Source organism: Aythya fuligula, chromosome Z (genome assembly GCF_009819795.1).
Source record: "Aythya fuligula isolate bAytFul2 chromosome Z, bAytFul2.pri, whole genome shotgun sequence".
Classification (NCBI taxonomy): Eukaryota; Metazoa; Chordata; class Aves; order Anseriformes; family Anatidae; genus Aythya; species Aythya fuligula.
Window position 1 is genome coordinate 53521402 of NC_045593.1, and position 24629 is coordinate 53546030.

The 24629-nt window shown below is 42.7% G+C and overlaps 1 protein-coding gene across 2 annotated transcripts; it reads left to right on the top strand.

The window, feature by feature from the left end:
- The first annotated feature begins 2851 nt into the window (after positions 1-2851).
- On the top strand, positions 2852-19471 carry LPL (lipoprotein lipase). 2 transcript variants are annotated; one of them, XM_032206584.1, is made up of 10 exons: positions 2852-3030; positions 9559-9725; positions 9884-10063; positions 10517-10628; positions 12105-12338; positions 12526-12768; positions 13881-14001; positions 14886-15068; positions 16246-16350; positions 17366-19471. In XM_032206584.1, the coding sequence occupies exons 1-10, from the start codon at positions 2958-2960 to the stop codon at positions 17409-17411; spliced, it is 1464 nt and encodes a 487-aa protein (XP_032062475.1). In that variant the 5' UTR covers positions 2852-2957; the 3' UTR covers positions 17412-19471. The 2 variants fall into 2 exon arrangements, with proteins under 2 accessions (XP_032062475.1, XP_032062476.1); XM_032206585.1 differs by having other exon boundaries at positions 9562-9725.
- Positions 19472-24629: the final 5158 nt, after the last annotated feature.

The window sequence follows — 24629 nt, forward strand, 5'->3', positions numbered from 1 at the left end:
CATCACATAGACCAGCGCTGCCCACGTTGTGCTGGGGATACTCATGGGCTTGCTTTGACTTTAACCTTGCACATGGTCTGTGGGTGCAAGTAGCAGCCCAGTTACGCAACCCCTGTCTCCATTCCTCCAGACTCCCCACCCTTCCCTGTTGGAAATAATGTGTTTTAGCTCTCACTCTGTTACCTTCCACCCATTTTGGAACCCCTGACTACATTAAATCAGGCTCAGTTTCGCAGATGGAGTTTTGCTTTCCCCTATAGGATTATGTATTTTACAGAGGAAGCAAAACTTTAATCCAGTTAATGACCGCGCTGAAGCATGTTGAGTTGATGCCGTGAAGCTTCTTCGCAGCCTGATCATGATTACCTGCAAGGGGAATAGCAATTTTAAGTACTGGAAGATGTGCTGTGACAGAGTAGTGCAACTGCACATTGCTTAGTGGTCAGGGACACATTCTGCCTTCATGAAGGGCCACGTATTTCAGACTATTTTGCAGCTGGGTATACACAGATTGAGGCAACTACTTGTTCAAGATCTGAGAAAACAGAATTACTTGGCCCGTCCTTCCCCGCCTTGCCCCACAACTTCTCTTTGATCACATGGAAGTTTTCTTTTAGTGCTTTGTTTGCAATTTTTTCCTTTTTTTTTTTTTTTTTTTTTTTTTTTTTTTGGTGGAGACTTTGCACAACTCTCTCAGATTATGCCTTCAAGTGCTACACGGGCATGAGAAGGAACCCAAAATTATGCAAACGAGCATTTTCAGTGTAACAAAGTAGATCTTATTCCAAATAGACTTCAAATCCACTGCCAGCCCTTGCTGCTCATAGGTTCCACGCTCTGTGCTGGGAATGAGCTGAAATTCTGATTACAGCCTGTGGATTAGCAGAGGTTAGTGGGGCCAGCAGTCTGCCCAGGGCTAGCCTGCCAGGCATTGTGACTGCTCTTTTGTACCTGATCCCACCAGATGCTAAAATTGCGTTAGTTTTCTTCCCACAGTTGTATTCTAACATAAGTTTTTTGCTGCAGTAGCCATGGACGTAGCTGTGCAAAACAGGAGAGAGACACCCTTCATGCCCTCTTGTGCTCTGACTGGGTCAGTAGCACCACCTGTGAGAAAGGTAGCCTGACTGTCCCTGTTATTAATTTAAATTGTTTGTTCTTTTAGTTTGTCAAATGTTGGCTACAGGGACTGGAATTTTCTAGGAAGGATGTCTGCACCTAGAGGGAGTCAGGTTGATTTGTAGAGAGGGAGTCAGGTTGATTTGTAGAGGGGGAAATTACACTATTGAGGTTCAACTAAATTAGATCAAGAGAAAACATATTGTTTAGTCCACACTTGAAAAAAAAAAAAAAAAGACATGAGAAAATTCTTGCTATTGTTTTGATGAGAGGGTCTCAAACACTGGTCAGAGGATATGCTTGATACTTATCAAGAGCAAGCTGCAGTGAGTGCAAGCCATGTTTTTCCCTGCTCACACCACTTCCATCCTCCATCCTTTCATCTTCCTTTCTGTCTCCTTACCCTCAGCCTTCCCACCTCCCGTGCCTTGCCTCTGACTCCCACCAACTCACGCACTTCTTCACGTCGCTGACCCCCCTGCCCCGATTGTCTCAACTGGAAAGAAAGACCCAGCACAACCAGTTGCACCCTCGTTAGATTCTTCTGAGATGCCTTTTGGATATAAATAGAGGCTGGGAGTTAAGGAACTTCAAGTTGTGTCCTGGGGAAGATGTGCTCTCATATTTAGATCTTATTGGTCTTTTTATGAAACCTACGTCTGCAAAGGTGACCCAGTTCTGCTACACTTGAGCGACCTCTTATTGAATAGCCTTGCTAATATGAACCAGGTATTTTTTAGTCCATTTTAGTATATTATATTGCTAAGGTGCCTGGTCTGAGAAGAATCTGATGCTCTCAAAATGAATCACATTTGCTTCGCATCACAAAAAACAGGGAGTCCTCATTCCCTGTAAGCGACAGAAGACCTTTATGAGGCTGGGCCTTTGACAATATGCTGCAAAATAAAAACAGGTCTTGTTATTGATTTAGTATTTCTGTTACATGTCCTTACATAACTGATCTTTCACCCCGTGGCTGGCAACGACAACCTAGCTGCTTGCGAACCCCATTGCTGAGAGCAGGGCAGAGAGAGATGAAAAGCTCAAAAAGGCAACTTTGCATTTCTCCAGAGTACGGGTGCAATCTCCAGCAAATTAATTTACGCTCCAAGCTTGCATCCCCTGGAGCGCTGGCAAAACAAGGTTTTGGCAGAGGTTTTTCAAGGGAAAGGCAAAAGGTGCCTTGCAGCCACCGATCCGAAGACGCACTTAGCGGTTGAGTTGGTTCTCGGTGCAGAAGCATGGATAGGAAGGAAAATCTCATTCCCTTTGGAAAGGGGAGCCGGGGCGGGGGAGGCAGGGAAAACCGAGGGCATCCCGGTGGTGCCGGCACAACGGAGCAGGACCTCGGGGAGGGGACGGAGCTGGGGCAGGGGGGGCCGTGCAGAGCCGCGCTGTACCGAGCTGTACCGAGCTGTACCGTGCCGTGCCGAGCCGTGCCAGGGCAGCGGGGGTCGCGGGGCCCCGCGGGAGCGGCTCTGCCCCCCCGCCGCCCGTCCCCGGCCGGCAGCATCGGCCCCGCCCCGCGGCGTGCGCCAATGGGCGTGGGGCCTCATTTGCATATTTGCATATTGGCGGGGACATAAGGGGCCGGGAGGGAGCGGCGCCGGCAGAGGGGGGCGGTTGTGCCTGCGGGTGCTGCGGGCGTCTCCCCAAGTGACCCATCAACACTTCGTCCTTTTAGTTTTTTTTCTTTCTTCTTTTTTTTTTTTTTTATTTTCATTTTTTTTTTAAACCCCCAAACTTAACTCTTCTTCCTATTCGTCCGGTTGTTTTTGTTTTGCTCCCCCGCCGCAAGAAACTTTTCCGCCGCGGCAGCGCGCACGCAGAGAGGAGAGATGGGGAGGAAGGCGCTGCTGGCCGCGCTCTGCCTCTGCCTGCCATGGGCCACGGCTGTCGGCGATGACCACGGTAAGTCCCGACCGGTCCCGACATGGGGAGGGGGCACGGGGCGGGTGAGCCTTGGACCGAGCCCGGACCGTGGACGGGGCGGGGTGGGGAAGCCGCGGGGCATGCCCGCTGCCATGGGGAGGGGGCTGCGGGGGGCATTGCTGCTGCACGGGGGGAAATGGGGCTGGAGAGGGCTGCTGGAGGACTTGCGTCCTCCTGGGACAGATCTGGATACGGTTCCCTTGCCCGGAGCTCAGCAGGGTCTCAGCTCAGGGATGGCATGGCCTGCGGAGGTTTGGGATGTGCTTGGGTTTTTTCCCCCAGGAGCGAGGTGTCTCCTAAGAATCCCTTTCTGGAGGCAGGTTGGCACTGCCGTAGCATCATGGTAGGGTCCTTAGCTCCGTGCAGGAACAGGACCCTCTGTTCTGAGGGCATTCACCTGTCCCGTGGGAGTCCTGCATCCCAGCTGGATGCAGGTCTTGGTCCATTTCACCTAAGGCAAGGCAACATTTCATCACTGTCAAAATAACGCATTTGGGCTGAAGTTAATGTAACAGAATCTATTAGGAAAAATGTTAACAGAGGAGTGTACCCCCACAATGTCTATATATACACACAGAATTGTACTTACACCACACCTATTGTACTTACATTTGTGCGTGGGCACTCTCCAGGGTAGGGAAAGTAGGACACGTGCACGTGTTGACTGCTCAATGTTCCCTAGTGCTCCTGTTTCAGCCACAACATGATCGCAGCTTTGACAAGCAAAGAGACTGGTTTTAATAGACCACTACTCTAAACTTTTTAGTGGTGCCCTGTCATGGCATTACTTTTCAGACATTGCGTGAGAGTTTAGCGTATCCTTTAAAAGTCTATATCCTTACAAGAAAATGTTGATGAATCTCCTGCAGCTGCTAGGTGAAGCTAAAATGTATAATGACACTTTATTTTTTTATTTTTTATTATTTTTATTTTTTTTCCCTACTGCAGATGCCTTTGTTGTTTCCTTTGTGTGTAAGGAAGCTGGAGGGAAGCATTCAAAACTAAGAGCATGGGGTGCTAGAGCACAGCCAGAGGAATGTATTCTCATTTCGAATCCAATTTTGTGCCATCACAGACAATCAAAAGCAGTTTCCATCACAGTACCCAAATTTCATACAGTAAAATAACTATCTGCCCAGAGAGAGCTTTCATCCTTCTAGGAATTGATTTGCCTTAGACTTACTGATTGCATTATTTCTCCATAGGAACAGGTTATATGTAAACAGGTTGTGCGATCATCCTAAAATTATCCAAGTCTTGAGCCTTGCACTATTTCTTCCACACCACAGATGTTTTGGAGCCATGGAAAATACATGATCCATCCCTCCGGGAATCCTGAGTATTTAATAAACAACATAGAAAAAGATATTGTAGGTGAAGATAACATTGGTGTTCCAGGAAAAGATAATACACTACTAGGAATGCATGCTGATCTCTATTTTTACCAGTGTAAATCCAGAGTCAGGGGTTACACCAGATTTACACCACTGTGTGATGTGACCTGCTGATGTTTGCTGTGGCTGTGTTTGGGACAGACCTGCCAGAGCAACTGTGGTATGGCCTTTCCAGGAACAATGCCTTTCTGGGGAGGCTGCTGGGCATCCCAGATGTGCTGTAGAATAGCATGGGCACTGGCATTCCTAAGAAAGTCTGCTGGGACCTCTTCTGTGCAGGAAGCACTTGCATGGTGTGGCTTTCTCATGCACCCTTTCCTCCGCATTACTGTAAAGTTTGGCGGTGATTGCATTTTATTGTCTCGGGCTGATTGCAGATATCGCAGAGGGACTAATGGATGGCAAGATCTCTGCTGCTGGATTGAGTTACAGGCCTGCCAGCTGCAGCTGACTAAGCACCTCTTTGACAGGGAGTGCCTCAGAGAGGGGCGAGCACCCATGTGCACAGCGTGGGAACCTTGGTGTGCCCTCACCCCGCCAGCTGCAGGGCTTGAGCAGGACAGGGCCATGCTCAGCATCTGCTCTCTGGCCAAGCTGGGCTTCAGAGGTGTTGCTCTTCTCATTGAGAAGTGAGGGAGGACTTAACCTCAGGGCTCTGCCATGAGGAAACTCACAGAATGGGAGATGGAATTTCTTTCACAGCAAAGTTAAACAGTAACCTGATTTACGGGGTAGGTTTTGTCAGATTGCAACACGCAGTAGTCTGCTTTCAGTTTATAGTGTAGCTACAATTAAACAATCATACTTGGTGAAGTAGCACAGCTGACCGTCAGTGTGCTTCAGAGCGCTTTTAGGGACTCAGTGTTACTGATGGGTGCCATAGCCTGATGCTGGTAATCAGGTGGAGGATGAGTTGTTCCAGTTAACTCCAGCAAGTTGTGTAAATGTTTGATGTTGTGTGCAGATGTTTGCCTCTGTGTGTGTGCGTGGACTTAAGTTTACTCAGGCTAGCAGTACAACTTCTAGTGATCTTTGCACCCAGCTAGTAGTATTCCCACTTCTGTGTACATAACACCAGGAAACTGTTGTTTACCAAAGATTCCTGTTTAAACTGTAGTTCAGAAGCACTGATTCTTGCACGTGTATTGTTACCATATTTTGCATCCTGCATCTGATGCTGGCAGTTTATTTTATGATTCACATTCCAGATGCTGATATATCTTCAAACTCACGTTTTCCACCCAGCTGACCACTGGTACTTTCCTTCATCCAAAACAGTTGACAGGTTGCTGTAGGCTTCTCTAGGCTTCTCACGAAGGAAATTTGAGGATGAATTCTCTTGATTAGTGTGTAACTGTGCATTTATATTGAATCAGAATGCTTAAAGTCAGTGTGATGCTTTCAAAATTGTTAGCAGTAATGGACTGAATGGAATTTCACAAATTGCAAATCCAAGTCAGTGTAACGAGGTTTAAAGAGGAAAATGAAATTACTGACTCTTTCTAGTTACTAGGCATTTTTCTGCACTTTATCCAAGTTCTAGGATATCCTCTATACCTTGGTGCACATGGCAGCTTTTTCAGGAGATGAAAACTGAGACTATATTAGTGAAAGTTTCAGAAAGGCAGCAGAAATTTTGTGGAACATGATAAAATGGAGTTTGGCAGTGCAGCCTGTAGGCTGTGAGAAGAGACAGCTCCAGTCTGAAATTGATGGCTTAATTCTACTCCCTTTTCCAGTTCTCTAAATAGGTAAATATCCCTTTCCGGGCACTGCCGTGTGCTTACAGTTTAAGAAGGTGACCTATGCAGCTTTATTTTGTAATGGGGACTTATATTTGCCATGGGGTACCTGGAAGTTCTTGCAACACAGAGAACATGCCTTTATACCTCTGCTTCCCTAAACCTGGGAAAGTGTGATTTTTAGCAAAAACATGGATTTTTATTTTTTTTTTTTTCTACAAGTTTAAACCTTCAGACCTGTTTATCTTCAAGGTCTTATTTAGAAATAGAATTGCAGTCTTATCCCAAAAACTACTTCAATGTTGCAGGGTGCACATAAACTTCTTTATCTGATTTATATCCATCTACATTATATAAAGCTTGTGGCAACTTCAGTTAAATTCCTATTCACCTTCCAGAAACATGCTGAAGGCTCTCCATTTCTGGGTTTGCCCTGGTTTGACTAACCCAAGTTGAAACACACCATTAACTTGCAGGTATTGTGTGCGCATTGACCTTCTTTGCATTTCTCTGGCATCGTGTCAGACTGTAGGAATGAAACCCACTGTCACAATGTCTGACCAGCTCAGATCGAACATGATTCAAGGAGACTTCTCACTTTACACATATGAGGAAAAGGTCTGTGACAAGTATATGTATAACAAGGTTTAGTTCTCAGTCACTTTTTTTTTTTTTTTTCAATTTTAATGAGACAAAGATACTTTGATGTACAAAAGTCAAAGTGGCAAAAGCTTGCTTTCTGAAGCAACCTGCTCAGTAGCTGCAGTTCTAAATCATGTTATGTATTGAGGTCAGTATGTGAAATTAGTTTTTATATATGCTGTTATATACCCCAGTATTTTTTTCTGAAATTTAGTGTGCAGAAGGTGAGAGACGAGGTGGTGCTGCAACATGTGTGGAGCACAAGACGAGGTACAAATTGATCTTGTGCTGTGACCCAGACAGAATTTGCAAAGCCAAACTCAGGCAGCTCTTGAGGATAGCTTCTGATTAGCATGTCATTAAGCAGTCAGCAACAAATGCCACCACACACACACTTCCCTCATGCAGAGGGTATCTTGCTCCTGGGAAATGAACGCGTGTGGACATTAGACACCAAGAAGTTTTTTTTTTTGAGCATGAAGGATGCTAATGATAATTTCTGACTCTAATACCTCACACAACATAGCTTAATGAGCAGAGTGGCCTTCTGCTATTTCCCTAACCCATGGGTTTTGCAGCTGGTGCTTTGCTGGGGGTGATGTGGCTCTTATACCCTAAATGCCACCCAGAGATTTTGTGGCTGAAACACTAATATTTGTCAAGCTTTTTTTACCTCTCCACTGGCAGATGCCCCTGTACTGTAAACTCTCCTCAGGAGTGAGGTACATGTGGGACTGCAAATTTGGTTTCTGAAAAGCTTATTTCCAAAAGAGTCACAGTAAGTGCAAATTCTAGCATGTGTTTGTAATTGAGAACACAACAGAAGGCAGGATTTCAATTTAATTTAGATTTTGGTTGATTATCAGATAGGTTTGATTCAGAAGGGAAATGATTTCTAAATATGAAAGGAAGCACTATTAACTAGTGAGCAGGTGGACTATTCTTGTTCGCCTTCCTGTGTGGAACAAGAATACACATAATTGAAAGTCCTTGCATTGTGTGCCTTAGACTTGAAAGCTGTTCTTGGTTCTTTCCAAGTTTTACTGATTCACTGCTGAGTGAGAAGTTATAGTTGATATTTAACCAGTCAGATTTTAGGTATCTTCTTTTTCTGGCTAAAAATAAAAAGAATAAGATTAAAGGTTTGTTTCAGAGAGGGGTTTTGCACTCTCTTGGTTGTGAGAATGTGAGAAGTTTTGAATGTGCAAAAAATACTAGAGGGGGTAACTTCTGAGAAAACTTGCATTTGGTTAGTTTGGTAGCTTTTGTTCATTTTCAGCAGATAAAGTTTTATATTCAGTGTTATGTGAATCCTTCTGCTTGTTTGGGGAAGGATGCACAGGAAAAACACCTGTTCTTGATGGGGAAGGGGACAGGAAGGGGGCTTGCAGTGTAATTAGCCTGGATTAGCTGGCCAGGCAAGTGCAGCCAAGGTCAAGTACAGCCAAGGATGAGGCTTGAATGGGGAGACCAGAAAAACAAATTTTAGAAACAGTGAATGATTTTTGCTTCTATATAATGCAGCACGACTTTATGGAGACATATATATATATATATGTATATATATATACGCCAGGTATAGAAGACTTACGCAGGGGGCAAAAGAAGGGTGCTGCATAACTGTTGTGCCTAGCATGAGGACCTGACTGCAGCCCTGTGCGTTCCCTGTGGTGGCTTGGAGCCATTTATTAATGCGTGTGTAGGAGTCTGTGAAAGCTTGGTGCTCACGATGCCAGGAAACACAGCACTGAGCAGGATGGAGTTGGCCTGAGTTCAGCTGCGCTTGGAAAACAGGCAGTCAATATTTGCTAAAAGCAAGTTGACAAAATACGACCTGGTTTCAGGAAAGCATTGGCATTTAGGTCCATGGTTAATTACAGGATCTGTTGGATATAGAGGTGTTTAAGTGTTGAATCAGACCTAGGAGGATGAGGCATTTAAGTTTCCTCCTAGACAAAGGAAGAAGTGGACATGAAGATTAAAGTAGCTTCTCTGCCGTGACAGGAACAAAAGGAAAACTTATGTTTTGAATCTAGAAGCTGGAGGGAGTTCTGAGATGTGATCCTTCCAGGCCATCACATGCTTTCTGACTACCAGTACATGATTTATCTATTTATTTTTCTTCCTTCAAATGGGTTCAAAATAACTTCAGGCAGAGGAAGACTTTTTTTCTCAAATGTTGTTTATTAGATGATGTGGAAAAAAAAAAAAATACTGCCTTCAAAATGCAGGCTGCTGCTTTGCTGGCTTGGTTTCCTTAGTGGGTATCTGATATTTTCACCTACTGTTTTTCTCTGGTGGTAAAAAATAAAATGCCCACATTCTTATAAAACTTGGACTTTACGGCTCATATTTTGAATGGACTGTGGTTACTGTGTCCTAAGAAGAGCCTTGATAAACAAGTAACATGTTTATGATGAAGTGGAAGATGTACCTCCAAAATATGTAGTATTATAGGAATTTGCTTTTCTGCATGTACCATGACTCCTAAAAGTGGCTCATACCTGCCTGACAGATAGTCAGATTCTCACTGTTTTAGCAGTATCATGGAGGGGGAGCAGTTTTCATGAACCTTTGGTTTCCCTCTCCCATACTCACTGAGGGAAATGAAAAGTGCGCTCCATTTCTTGTCTGTTCTTGACCTCTCTCCAACATCATAACTGATAACTTCTGAACTGTTTGCCCTAATACTGCTAAAAGGCAGCTCTGTTTTCTGTGATCTTGCATAGCAGAAGCTGAGATGAATTTTGAGGGAATCGAGAGCAAGTTTTCCTTACGGACGCCTGCAGAGCCCGATGAGGATGTCTGCTACCTGGTTCCTGGGCAGGTGGACAGCCTGGCACAGTGCAACTTCAACCACACCAGTAAAACCTTTGTGGTCATCCATGGATGGACGGTAAGATGAGAAGGGTGGCATGTCCCCTTTGGTTGCACTCATGATGGATAGGGCTAAATGCTTCAGCTGAGGGATCTTTGTGCTACAGATGATATTAAAACCTTTTTTTTTTTTTTTTTTTTTTTTTTTTTTTTTTTTTTTAAACCACAATGAAACAGGTGACAGGCATGTATGAAAGTTGGGTCCCAAAGCTGGTCGATGCTCTGTACAAGAGGGAACCTGATTCAAACGTCATTGTGGTGGACTGGCTAGTTCGAGCTCAGCAGCACTACCCAGTGTCTGCTGCATACACTAAGCTGGTGGGAAAGGATGTCGCTATGTTTATTGACTGGATGGAGGTAAGTCACATATCTCACATATTTAATCTCCTGGGTCCACAGAGTATTTCTGAAGGCTCTGTGAAAGATAAGCTATGAAAGACGGGTTCCTATATATTATACAGCAGCCACATTTTAGCAACTAGTTGGAAGTCTGCCTTGCCTTTGGAATTTATTTAGGGGATCCAGAAACTGGGGCAGAAGATGGCTGAAAATCTATGGTACACAAAATGTGTTCTGTCCCTAATCCTTTATTTCCCTCTACTTTGGTTTTTGCATTAAGCAAAAAACTCAATTAACTGAAGCAAGCTTCTATGGAGCAAGGTTATACTGATTACATTTGGGATTTTTTTTAATTTTTTTTCTGTTATTCATAGCTCAAACAAATTCTGCTTTTTATAAAATAATTTCCCTTGTGTCATCTGATTGTCGTCCCACTTAACATCAGATTTTAAATGAAGCTCTCTTCTCCAGGAGAAATTCAATTACCCACTCAACAATGTCCACTTGCTGGGGTACAGTCTGGGTGCTCACGCTGCTGGGATTGCTGGGAGCCTGACCAAGAAGAAGGTGAACAGAATTACTGGTAAGAAAACATGTAGTTTTAGAGAGTGGAGAGTCCTGTCTCCTTCATACTGAAATATTACTTTCCTCTGGAGAATCACCAGAATAATTGTTGCTTGCTGGCTGTATTTAGGCTGTGTTCATTCTACATTAAATCAGTGGTTCTGGTATTTATATAGTAGAACTGGAAAAGGTTCAGAAAAAATCAATCAAGGTGGTGAGTGAGAAGCCTCAGTATTTTTCTGCACAAGAGATGAGTAAGTAGGCAGGGATTTATCAGCCTTGAAGAGATTGGTTAGGGGGAATGGGATTGTAAATGGCCAAATCTATGGCCTGGGGAAGGTCTCTGCATCTCTTGCAGCACAACAGCTGCAGGGAGTTGTCTCCATCTCGGTGGACATCCCTTGCAGCTGCTGGGAGCATTTCCAAGAGGAGTGGGAGGTGGATCCTCCTGCCATGGGTGTAGTACCTGCAGAGAGAGCTCTTTGCCATTGCATGCTTTGGATTCAAGAAGTCTGTACGGGTTCAAGGGGAGGCTGGAGTGAAGAAATCCACTGTGCGTTACTAAAAATTAAATCAAAACAGGTTCAAGTAATTTTCTAGGCTTAAACTAATACTTGGACAGTTATGGGAAGAGGAAAGGAATACACATTTGCTCCTATGCATACTTAGATGACTGCTTAGGGTGATATTTTCCAGGAGGCTGAATAGTGTGCTGGACAAGGTGGTGCACTGTAGCACGACCATTTGGTCTGGTTTACAGCCCAGCACCTGGAGAGCTGAGCTCTGCTTTGCCCCAGCACTGATCTCAATGACAAAGGAAATGCCAACATCAGCAAATGAGGCTAAGAAAATCACTCATCTGTGGTATCTTTGGTGCTGAGAGAGCTTGGGAGCCTCATTCAACCTGCAGCCTGGCTCCCTTCCTCCTGGAGCTGTTTGTGCATGCTTTGTGAACAGGAGTTCCTGCTCCCTGGCAGAATCATTCTGGCTGTTTGTGGTGTCAATGTTGCTGCAGCTTGACAGTTTACTGTAATAACCCTTCTCCCCTTAGGCATGCAGACTGCAATGCTCTTATTTATGTTTCCACTTGTTTTCCTAGTAAAGAGTTAGCAGCAAGACATTTTCCACACTTCAAACACTTCAAATAGAAATTTTACAATTCTTCTGTTCCTTGACAAGAGGGGAAACATTGAAAAAATATTTACAACTTGTTTCTCCCATCCACTGGAAACACTACAGCTGTGGGGAAGTTATCTGTGCTTCTTTACATACATTTACATACACCTTATTTGTCAGATAGTGTCAGCATGTCAAAGTGGTGTATTTGCTTCTCCTGCATGCATGAATGTTACTTAAATGATGCTACTTTAATGTCTGTAGTAATGCCATATGCAATACTCCAGCCCAGTGTGGCACCAGAGCTTGGCATGTGCATCACTGTTAGTGTTTTGGCAGACAACAATCTCAGTTATTCTTTGTGGTTTGCACCATAAAGGGCTGGATCCTGCTGGTCCCACCTTTGAGTACGCTGATGCCCTCACGCGCCTCTCCCCGGATGATGCTGACTTTGTGGATGTCCTACACACCTACACCCGCGGCTCTCCAGATCGCAGCATTGGGATTCAGAAACCCGTTGGACACATCGATATTTACCCTAACGGGGGAGGCTTCCAGCCGGGCTGCAACTTGGGAGAAGCTCTGCGTCTGATTGCTGAAAAAGGCCTTGCAGGTGAGGATGCTCTGAAAATAAACAGTGTCATATCCAAATGAAGATCATCTGAAGTAGAGTTCTGGATACAGGAATTTGTACTTCAGGTTCTTTTAATATTGTCCCTTGAAAACCCAGCTATGGCTTAGTGGGTTTTATATCAATTTGTATGTGTGTAAACATATTTCATATGTCTTTTTCTTTGAAGATGTGGATCAGCTGGTGAAATGCTCTCATGAACGATCCATCCACCTCTTCATCGACTCCCTCCTCTACGAAGAAAAGCCCAGCATGGCCTACCGCTGCAACACGAAGGAGGCCTTTGAGAAGGGGCTCTGCCTCAGCTGCCGCAAGAACCGCTGCAACAACTTGGGTTACAAGGTCAACAGAGTGAGAACAAAGAGAAACACCAAAATGTACCTGAAGACCCGTGCTCAGATGCCCTACAAAGGTAGGTTTTGCTGGCTTACTGGTGAGCAAGGCTGGTAGTGTTCTGCTCAGCTGTGCATCGGGGTGGGCACACACTGCAGATGATATTGCTGTGTGACCCTGTAGGCAAGGCTGCATGCATTTGGGTTGCCCACAAGCTGCAGTGCAGGGTCAGAGCATCAATGTAATTTTATTCATGGTGTGGTGGGTAGAATACAAAAAAAGAGGGTGTTTCGAAATAAACTCCAAAGTGACAAAATGAAAAGAGTACTTACTGTGCAGCCCAGACAATAACTCCACCTGGAACAACTGAATCTTCAGATTTTTTAAGTATTTTTTTCAACTAGTTGAATTTTTCCTGCTGCTGGGAAAATAATCAGCAGAGCTCAGCTTGATGAGTAACTTGCTTAAAGTTGTGAAGCCATCAGATTCGTGCCTTTCATACTGCTTTTGCCACAGGAGCACCACACCCCATGTTAAAATCTCACAGCAGTTCTTGATTTCCACTGCCACAGTGGTAGGTCTGAAAAGGACAATGCCAGAAAGAACTGGATAGTTTTCAGCTAGGAAAATAATTGTAAAGTTGGATTTTATTTTTTTCTTCTTCTTTTTTTTTTCCTCCGTACTTTTGACTGTGCCACATGGTATATTGATTGCTGTGTGCATTGTGTGTTGGACTAGCAATCAGGGGGCATGTTCCTGCAGTGTTAGAACAGATGCAAGAACAGTGTTTTGTCGGCATTAGGCACTTAATCTTTGGTGTTAGGGGACTGAAATAAACAGTCCTGTATGAGGAGGGCACAATCCTTGTCTCATGTCGAGGGTTGCAAGTTATGCACACTTAAAACAGGTTTGAAGGCAATACTACAGATACTGTACTTATTATGTTGTCAGAAAGGACTGCAAAGCCTTTTATTATTATTATTATTTTTTTGAAATTGTGATACCCTTGCATCCTAATTGTTACCTCCTCACAAAAATAGTTCCCTGGATACCCACAGAGCTCATCTGTTTAGTGATGCTGTTGTATTCCATCCTAGGAATTGTGCAGGGTTTTTTGAGTATTTGTCACCAGCAGTCTCTTTGGAGCTTGAGGGATTTTTAATAACAGACTTTTCTTTTGTGTTCTTCTAGTCTTCCATTACCAGGTCAAGATCCATTTCTTTGGAAAGACAAATATGACCAAGACCAACCAGCCATTCCTGATCTCTCTGTATGGCACTTTAGATGAGAGTGAGAACATTGCTTTCACATTGTGAGTAGCTACAGAAAGAATTGCAATGCACTGTTGAGTCTAGCCTAAATCTGTTAAAGCCCCAGCTGAAAAACTTGGGGTTCTAACTCCAGCTACAGAAATCTGTGTTACAGGGTCTCAGAATTTTTTCTTGTCCTTGATCAAGGGGATGCATCATTCATCCATTGCTAAAGCTAATGATCTAGGATGTATAGAAGACATTCTTCATATCAGATCTGAAACATGGAAATGGTCTGACCTATGGCCCAACTAAGAAGAGTTTTTGTGTTGTGAATGTGTCATCATTCCTCCCCCAAAACCCTTTTTGCCATATTCCAGCTGAACATGGCAAACCTGAATGTGACCTGGTGTAAACAGCCAGATGGGACTGACGGCCTCAGCATAGAAGCTGAGGGAGACATGTTTCCCAAGCTCTGGAAAGGAGCATAAATCTCTTCTTACACACCCTTAACATAGGCTGGAAGGGAATGAGGCTGGAAGCACCAAGGTGTGTTTCCTACTCCAAGGAAATGCTGTACACAAACTGTTCCTGGCTGGTGCTTGTCTAACAGCTCCCTGAGAGCCACCAGCAATGGAGAAGACACCTATCTCTCCCAGGCTTTTTACTAGCTTGCTACAGAAGGGTTTTTTTATTTGTTAATTTTTTCCCCTCTTGTTCTATCCATCAGAACTATGGATGACAGTTTGCTTTCTCCCTCTTTGAAGTACATTAAATCTTGATTCTGTTTCCCCTTCTTTCTCTAGTTTTCTGTCCTTTAGGTTAGAAAGCCCCTATCCCTCTAATCTTTCCACAGTTCATTAAAAATCATAAAAAGACAGATTAGTCTTTTTGGCTCTTAAGACATTCCCAATAGATTTTTTTTTTTTTTTTTTCTCTCCTGCAGGCCTGAAGTCTCCTCAAACAAGACCTTCTCTTTCCTGATTTACACAGAAGTGGACATTGGTGACCTGCTTATGCTAAAGCTGCAGTGGGAAAAAGACAGCTTCTTCAGCTGGTCAGACTGGTGGACTCCTTTTACATTCAGCATCCAGAGAGTCAGAGTGAAGTCAGGCGAAACTCAGAAAAAGTAACTTGTTTTCATTGTCATAAAGTATCCTAGTTTTAATTGCCAGTGTTACCCTACTCATGGCATCTCACAGGGTGGGACAACACATGGAAAGCAGTTGTAAATGAGTGCTACGCTGATAGTCAGAGCTCCAATAGCACCAAACCTGCATTTATTTCAGCCATATTCAGCTGTTTGCCTCCACTGGGATCAGCAATCTGTAATTTCACTCCCACGGAATTCATTTGCATCCCACTGTCTCATTTGCCTCAGGTTGGTTACAATGTGCAAGAGAGGATCTCAAAGAGCAGCTCAGATTGTATTTGCAATTTCTCCTTTCTCTTGCTGGACACATGCATGGGTTTTCATGCAAAGAGCCTGCTTAGAAGTAGATTTTCAGAAACCTTTCAAAAAAATGCATTCTCACTGGAAATGATTGCTTCGTTAAGCTGGATTTTCTGGGAAGTAGGACGTATCTTAATGGTGGGTGGGAAATGAAACACATGAATGCTGCAGATGTTGCTAATACATGAATGCTAAAACAGCACTTAATCTGAGCAGTTTTGCTCTACCTTGAATCTTTTGAAGTATTTAGATTCATTAGACAAGAGATCTGTTAGCAGAAAACGGGTCGGGAACAGAGAATGTGCACGTCCTATGTACAGTGTTGTGAATAGTATGTTCCTCCTTTAAATAAACAAGGCAGTCACTTTATCAAAAAACAGTTATCAGAGCTGAGCAAATATAGGGGTTGGGAAAGTACTGATAAATAGAAAAGCAACCACTCAGGTTTGCTGGAATTGGCAACCTACTCTGTTTGCAAATATTCAAGGGAGCAAGGCTTTCTTCCAAGATCATTAACCTAAAGGAAAAGTCACACGACTAGTGTAAATAAAGATCCAAGAGACTTCAAGGTAGAGCCTCTGCTCTCTTAGCCACAATAGGATTTTATGCAAAAGGCTAACAAAAGTCTGAGGTCCATACATCCTGAGTTTACCAGTTTTTCTTACACAGTGGTTCTTTTCTTACGGAATTTATTTTTATTTTTAAATAATTTTCTGCCAGTGATTTTTCCAGGCTGGTACAGCAGTAGTGCCCCACATGGCAGAGCATGAACACTGCTTCCCAGCATCCTGTTCCTGCAGTTAAAAGATGATGTCTGGCTCAGTCATCTAAGCGTCCAACATCTATTTCACAGGGTGGTGTTTTGTTCTCGAGATGGCACCTCACGTCTTGGTAAAGGAGAAGAGGCAGCAATATTTGTGAAATGCCTGGAGCAGCCTGTCAACAGGAAAAGGGGAGGGTAAGAGCAAACACCATTGTCTTAAGGTTGTGGAAACATGATTGGGTTTCATAAAACTGAGATTTGGTTGATTTTGCACTGATAGTCTAAACATTGCAGAAGCAACACAACTCAGTCTAATTTGAGGTTTGCTTGTAGTAGCTTTGGTAGCTTAAAAGCCCCAGAGCTGGTTCTCTGCTAACCATCTCCTTGTGTGGTTGTTACCACACCTGCAAAGCAAGTACAAGTCCCTCTCACACTGTGGTAGCAGTCAAGTGTAAATGATACTGTTAAGGAGGGTATATAACAAACCTTCTGTTTTTAGAGGGCACTAACACAGAGAAGAGCTTTCCTCTATCCGAAGAATTTCTACGTTCACCCTTAATGCAAGGACATCCAAGCACCTGTGCTGAGTCAGTCCAGAGCCCTTCCTTAAGGCTGAACCTGGGTCTGGAGGCTGGTACAGATGGAAACAGGGCGGGCACATGGAGGTGCTCTCCCTGGCACACTGCTTTCCTCTGGATTAGTGACTTCCTGAGATTTGCACCTCAAATTTGCATCAAGATTACATCTGAGTGTTTAATGTATTTTTTTTTTTTTTTCTGATTAGTAACTTTTCTGACCCAGAGTAAACTTTAAATGTGGGGCCAATTTTATTTGGACTTTATCCACTAAAGTTTGAGCTGGAGAAGTGGTTATATTTATTTTAGTGCAGTTGCTATCAGTGAAAGGTCTCGTGGGGATACTTGTAGACTTAGATCTTTTTTTTTTTTTTTCTGCATAAAAAGGCACATGTGATGACCTTCACTCCAGGGCAATGACCTGGCGAGGCCTTGGGAACTGTGTGTGTGTGTGTGTGTGCATGTTTGTCTGACACACCTGTAAAATTCAGTGGCAGCCAGGAACAGCCCAACTGCATAACTTATTTTCCTGTTAAGTATTGTTTTTGGATAATAAGTCTCAAAACAAGACAAAAATTGAACAAGTGTCTTATGTCTTTCTCTTCACCTTGTCTGTATTTTTTTTCTTCCCACAGAGCCAAGAAAGCCTCTAAAGAAAATTCTGCACATGAATCTGCTTAAAAGTGACAAGAATTAAGATTTTCCACACTGGGGAGGAGGAGAGTCTGTTCATCCCAACGAACTGGATGTTCAGAACAAAATATATAGAAATATTTATCTGCCACTGGCTTTTTTGCCTGCTATTCCTAGCTACTTAGGAGTCTTCTTGTAAGGAAGTCTCAGCATACAAAGTTACTAACCATAAAGATACATTATAAAATAGTTGTTTAAAACAAAGAAACCCCTGCAACAAATTGCCAAAGGCTTGAGTGTTAGGAAGGAATAAGTGATTTTTGCTTAATCATGGTGCCTTGTGACAAAGTTTCTCGACATCAATTCCTCTATAGCAGTTTTGTAGTATTTATTGAAAAGAAGCAGAGCCCTGTACCTGGCTTCTTTTTGGAGTCTTCTGGAACTGGACTTTTATTTCCTCCTTGCTTGGCTATCTGAATTTTCAGACAGTTCAGTGGCTAGAGTTCATTGTCTTCTGGAGTGTGTTTAGCAAATAAGTAGGCTTCCCATGTGAAAAAATACCTTTGCTGAGTGTAAAGCTGTATCCGAAAGATGTCAGGGACTGACTCAATATGGGGATGAATTTTCTAGTTTGTGGTTATGAATGTGCTTTACTGGGGGTAAATGCCAGTGCTGCTTAGCAATACTTATGATCTGTTAAACTATATACTTCTATGCAGCATATCCTGGAATAAATAGCAGTTGTAGGAGAAGACAGCAATACCAGTGTCCTATGCAGACATTCAGCTTTGCATTTGTGCTTTCATCCCCTGAAAATGGAGCCATCAAACCTCCAACACTGTGCTGAGTGAGGAACGGCAACGGAACTGAGCTACCAGAAACCGCAGGAAATGGACTTTTTTACCACTTGCTTGCATCCCTGATGCTAAAACTAAGAGATTCAGTGCTATTTGATGCTGAATGTCATCCATGCAGCTGTGTGACAGCTGTATCTGGTCTTCAGTGCAACTAAATCCACAGGTGACCAGCATACTCCTGCTTCCCTGTACTGGAACTGTGACTTCCAGTGACAGCCTTCGTTTGTTGCTTGGCTGTGATGTGATGCCAGATACTAGGAGTTGCTTGCTTTTCCACCTTGAGGTGGAATTCAGCAGGGAGCAAGAGCTGTGACATTTAAAAAGAGCCTGACTTTGTGATGCACAAAAATGAATGGTCTGAGAAACACTTGAATTAGACATGCTGTGAGTTGCCAAAAATAGATATATTGAAGGCTTTTTGCTTTCCCTTTCTTGAAGCAATGTGTAATTTTTCTAGTGCTTGAGGAAAATTCAATAGCCTTCATTTAGCTTTCTAGAGGATAAACAAAATACTGGGGAGGTAGAAGGGCTTCAAGGTAAACATTTGGAGAAGTGTAATGTGAGCTATTGATGCTGGTCTTCATAGTCTTTTCCCACATGTGCAAGACAAAGTGTGGAGGTGGTAATTCTCTAAGACCATCCTATCTTTGAAGCAAAACCAACATAAATGCATTTACGTGCAGTTTCTTTTTTTTTTTTTTTTCCTAGCCATCGCTGCTAGTATATATGGGGATAAAAGTCTTGAACAGTGCAATATGTTGGAATATTAATAACTCCAAAATTGCTTACATTTGGTTTCCTCACTACAGATAGGATGAGTCATTGAGGGTGGGGCTGAGTATTGAGCCACAGCATTTGAGACCTCTAAAAATAAATACGATTCTATATTCCCTATAGACTTCACATTTTGTTGCAATCTTCTCTTTAGAGTTAAAGTTCTCTGGAAATAAAATGTGTGTAAACAGGTGTGCTCTTAATCCAATATCTAACTCAAACACATACAGAACTTGGATACAAAATAGTGGGGGTTCTTTTACGTGGGGACACATGATTTAGCTTTGAATGTTATTTATTAGCTGTAAATACCATATTTATGTGTTTAAAGGTAGTTTGTATATATTGCTTAAGTTGCTGAGAGTCTTTACATTTATACAGTTGTGTGGTATTAATCCTGTATATAGCTTTCAGAGAGATTTTTATCAACAAACCACTTACACTGCATTATTTCCAGTGTGGTTAATAAGTTTTTTTTTTTAAAAAACTCCTCAGTTTTGTACAGAATGGAAACCTATGGTTTTAATAAAACTCTCAAACTGATGCCAAAGTCACTAGTTTCATTTTGATGAAACAATCTGCTGTATATGTCTTATGTGAAGTCCACAGCCTTTTACTTGGATTCTGAGATAAGAAGATGGGGTAAGAATTTTTTATTATTTTAAATGTAAGTTGTAATCTTTTTTTTTTTTTTTTTTTTTTTGTTTTCATTTTATGATCTTCTGGGAAATGTGAAAATCACAAATCCAGATACTAAATCTCTATTTGCCTGTGAGTATCTCAATCAAAAGTGAAAAGTGAGGCAGCTAGTCAGCTGCCATTTGTGGTTTCCAAGTTTCAAGGCCTTTTACAACAGCCCATCCTTCGAAAGTCTCATTTCCTTTTTTTTTTTTTAATTTTTTTTTTTTCCTTCCAGCAGAACTGTGCTTGTGCACTTTCCTCTACCGAAACAGAAACTTTCTCTGCAAATTATACTTCCGACCACTTGGTTACAGGAGGCAAACACTGATCCCTAACCCTCACCACCACTTTCTAAAGGGAGCAACAGTGAAAAATCACTGGCCTGCACTCATGTGCACAGCTGAGCTCAGGACAGAGCTCAGGCATTTGACTTGTGTGGGCTCCAGCAGACAGACTTGCCCTGTGATGCACAGCAAGGCTGTACCAAGGCTGTTTGGAGGGGAGCACTAGAATTAAGGAGAGTTGTAGCAACATGTGTGTGAGGGAGAGTATTTAGAGAAGCTTTAACTTTGGTTTCAGATGGCTCTATGGCAGGAGCAGAGTTTTGCTCCTCCTCGTGCAATCAGAGAGAAAGTATGACATGAAAAAAGAATGGGGCACAAATGCAGAGGATGAACAGAGGAAGAGGGATGAAAGAGAAGTGGGGAAACAGAAGTACCATCAGGAAATGAATGGGGAAGGGGAAGAGAGGTGAGGAGAAATCCAAACTGCAATAAGGGAATGAAAGGAAATGCCAGCAGCAGGTGCTTTAAGGGCACTGCTGCTTTCCATGTGTCAGAGGCTGGGTTGAGGGACTGGAAGGACTCTCATGAGACAAGGCCTATGACCACATCTGAAAGCATCCTGCATATTTTTATATGTATATAATGTACTGCATCATTTGCAGTGATGACATTACATTATTCTTTTAAAGCCACAAGAACCTCACTGCACACAACATGTTAAGAGGTAAAGCAGGGAAATAGCTTTTGGTGGAGGTACAAGAACCCAGGACACCCCTGGAAGCCTGCAGTCATCTCTGGCCCCTGAACTCCTGCATTTTGTTCTCCAATGCCCACCTGCATCAGGAAAGATGATGGTCCTTGGGATCATTCCTGCCCATGGCAGCCTGTGTGGCCTCTGGACGGGGTTATAGGGAAGGACAGGATCCCCATGGCTATCCAATGCATCTCATCAGTAAATGCTTCAAACAGGCACAAAGAGTCATTCTTGGCTGGAAAGAAAGGCTGGACAAAAGGATTTCAGCCAATGCACCTGCGAGGCAAGGAAGCCCTGACTCAGGTACCTGTTGCCTAGATTTTAGTCCTGAATATTTTATTTTGATGAGTTTTGGGAACACAAAAATGATTGCGCTGTCTGTAGGTGTCTCCATACTCAATTAGCATCTTGGTAGATTGCTGCTGTGTCTCCCCTGCTGAGGCACCTCCTTATTCAGAGGTGTCTGAAACTTCACACCAGGTTTCACATCAGGGGGCACACACTTTAAAAAATAGATTACAGGGGGCAAAAGCTTCCTTAATAACAGCTTATCCTATCAAGTCCAAGAAGAGCTCCTCTATAAAAAATGAGAGAGCACTCAACTGATCAAGCAGTGAGAAAACTATTCCTCTTTCCGCATCTATAAAGTGGGTGGTTGGTCCAGGATTTCCATGAGCCTTGAAATCATGAAGACCCGTATAAATCCTGTATATTTTTTTTTCCCCATCACAAACTGTAGTGACTAACTATGGAAAATGCTTTTCTCTCTTCAGATGGTTGTGTGTCTGCTTTTTTTCTGTGTTGTGAACAAAATGTCAGAAGCTTGCTGCTTTGGATGAGCAAAACATTGCAAATGTGTTGCTTCTAGAGCTGGTCAGAAACAAACACTGAAAAAAAAAATCAATAAAAAGAAAGAATTAGAGAGGCAATAGTATTTTCCTTCTTGTTAACAGTAAGGCAGTTAGCAATGCAGGGCTATCCATACTCTGTCAGTTTTACCACTGCACGATTGTAATCCACACGTCCAAGGGGACCAATAGAAATGCCACCAAGTCATCGTTCAGGTAATAAATTACCTGCTTCTCTTGCTGATCCTTTCTAGAAAAGTCTTCTAGCCAGATGTCATTTATACTGGGTCTGGAAAGTCACCAGTTTACAAATTACACAAATAAAGGGATTAGCATTCTCTAGCAACTGAAGGAGAACAAGGAAATGAGAAGAGGAAGGGAAGGGAACCATTTGGCAGAACATCCCACGTAGGACTTGACTCAACAATGACTTTACATCCGTGTGTGGTGCTATCTCTGCTCAGCAATGCTCAGGATGCTTCCCTAAATCATTTGAAGCTAGCTCAGCCAGAACAATGCATCCACATCAGAAAAGCAGATGCTAAACAGGGCCGCGTTTTGGGTGTAGCAGGTGTGAGCATGTGGGTGCCGTGTATGTCCAATGATGTAATCTCCCAGCCATTCATGTCAGATAAACACCACGTTCTTCATTGTAGGGCCTTCCCATGGGAAGTAGCCTGATATCGTTAGACTTGGTTCTCGCCAATGGCTCTGGAGAGTCTCTGTTACTCTTCATCACCCCACCACGTCGAAGCACTTGGAGAGTAGTGAGGCAGCCTGGCTGGCCATGTGTCTGTCCTCAAAAGCGCCAGGAAGTGAGGACATGTCTCACATTGCTCCACCTACCAAAGGCTTTTTTTACCCACAATTAGCTTTAAACCTGGAATCTTCTAAATAGTGAAACAAGGACACTCCCTAACAGAGAGTACTGCCTGTGCCAGCCTTCTTCATATGCAGAAGCACTTCATGGAAATTAGGAGCAGTAAGAACAGATTTCCATGCTAGAACAGGTTGAAAAAATGCTAAGAATAACCACGACTTTTTTCAAAAGCAGCATTAAAAAAAAAAGTCTTCAAAAGAAAGGTTTCCTTGTCACTACTGGCAGGTCCTCAGGCTTTGGCGAGGCTCTTGCTTCCTTCCCATAGCATGTTGTATTTGTGGGTTTCATCCTGCAGCCTGAGGGATTGCTGCCACACAAGGCTCCCTTAATTACTAGGATTAAACCATCTTCCATGGCTGTCACTGGATGTGAGGAGAGAACTACAGGGTTTGGGCTTCTGAGGCAGACTCTGTCCTCACAGTGTGAAGAAAAATCCAAACCCCACAGAGGCTGGAAAAAGTTTTTTTTTTTTTTTTTTTTTTTTTTTTTTTTTTTTTTTTTTTTTTTTTTTCCCTGACACTGTGGGCTCTTGAGTGCTTTTCTAATGCCTGGCATGATACCCCAGTTTTAAAATAAAGTAACAGCTCAAGCTTTCCCACCTTTGGTCCTGTCATGATAGTTGCCAAACTGAGTACCTACAATGTAAGGCCATGTTCTGATCTGGATGGCTTCCCACAAATATTCCCAGCATCTCTGGGAAGTCAGACTCAGCACAGACTCGCTTATATATGGGGTGATGGAAAAAAAAAAACAAACAGCATAATTTCAATGATTTAAGAAGCACCCAACTGAAAAAGAAAATGTAAAAAAAAAAAAAAAAAAAAAAAAAAAAGAGAGAGAGAGAGAGAGAGAAATCTAGTACATAATACCCCATTTAACATCTAGGGATGTTTATAGGACAATATGAGACCTAAAAGATCCCTAGCAAACTGCACTGTTTGCCTTGACCTTCTTGCTGGCAGGCCGGATGTTCCCATGAGCAACAGAAGCCATCTCAGGGATGCTGTCGTGTTGTGTAGCTCAGTGCTCTGTGTGGCATGCTACCCCCATGTCTCAGGTGGTATGCCCCTTCCAGAGCCTTTCTCTGAAGCTAGACACAGTCCACAGTGATTTTTAGATTCCTCACTGCTGCCAAGCTGTAAAAAGATATAGCTAGAGCAGGTGGTTTCTTGATCTGTAGCAGGGAGGTTCAACTGCCAGGTGGTTTGACTGAAGTCTAAATTTTGGAGCATTATCTTTTATGTCAATGTTAATTTTGAAAGAAATAAAAGAAAATATAAAAGAAAAGAAAAATAAAAACAACAGAGAAAAAAAAACAGCAACAGAATAAAAGCAGCTGAAATGTCTGACAAGAGGCAAGAGGGAATAAGGAGTCTTTGGTGTTGCAGCACGTCGTACAGTGCAGTACTGTAACATGAAATCAGCCATGCCAAGACTAACACAGTAACGCTGTTAAGCATACCCTTGATTTTAAATATACATTCTCCTGACAAGAAAATGGAAGTGTGCACCTGAGGTTACGTATACACTTACGTGCTTTACACTGTGTTGATATCTATGAAAAATATTTAGTCCATAAAAACAAATCCTAAAGAGAAGTGATAATGATGTATCAAGATCCATAACAGAAAAAATTGCCCAGATTACAGAACAAAGAGCAAGATATAAATAAAGGTTGGAAAGTAGAAGCACATATTCAGCTGGTTAGTTACTAAGCAAGAGGAATAAATTAAGAGGAAGAGGAAAAGTAAAGAAGAGCTCTGCCTTAGCAAATTATTCCACCCAGAACACCCACCCACATATTCTTGAATGTAATTGAACTATTATTTATATATGACTAATTTTTTCCCCTTTTTAAAGTATTTATAACCCAGACACAAAATTAAGCCAAATTTTCTTGTTTATCTTGGCAAAATTTTGCCCTTTGCTTTGAAGGGTTTTCAGTACAAAGGTAAAAAGTAGATCTTAATCTCTCTGATTTTATTTCCCAGGCCTTAAACAGGATACATAGACCAGGCTTAGTGCAACAGAAACACTGCTTTCTGTAGAAGTCTTCTCTTCACACGTGGAGCACAGAACAATGATGGAGGAAATCACCCCTAAGCAAATACATACACAATAGCTGATTTAAGACCTGGAAGATGCTTGCTCCCCCCCACCCCTCTTTTTTCTTTATAGAATTTTGTTC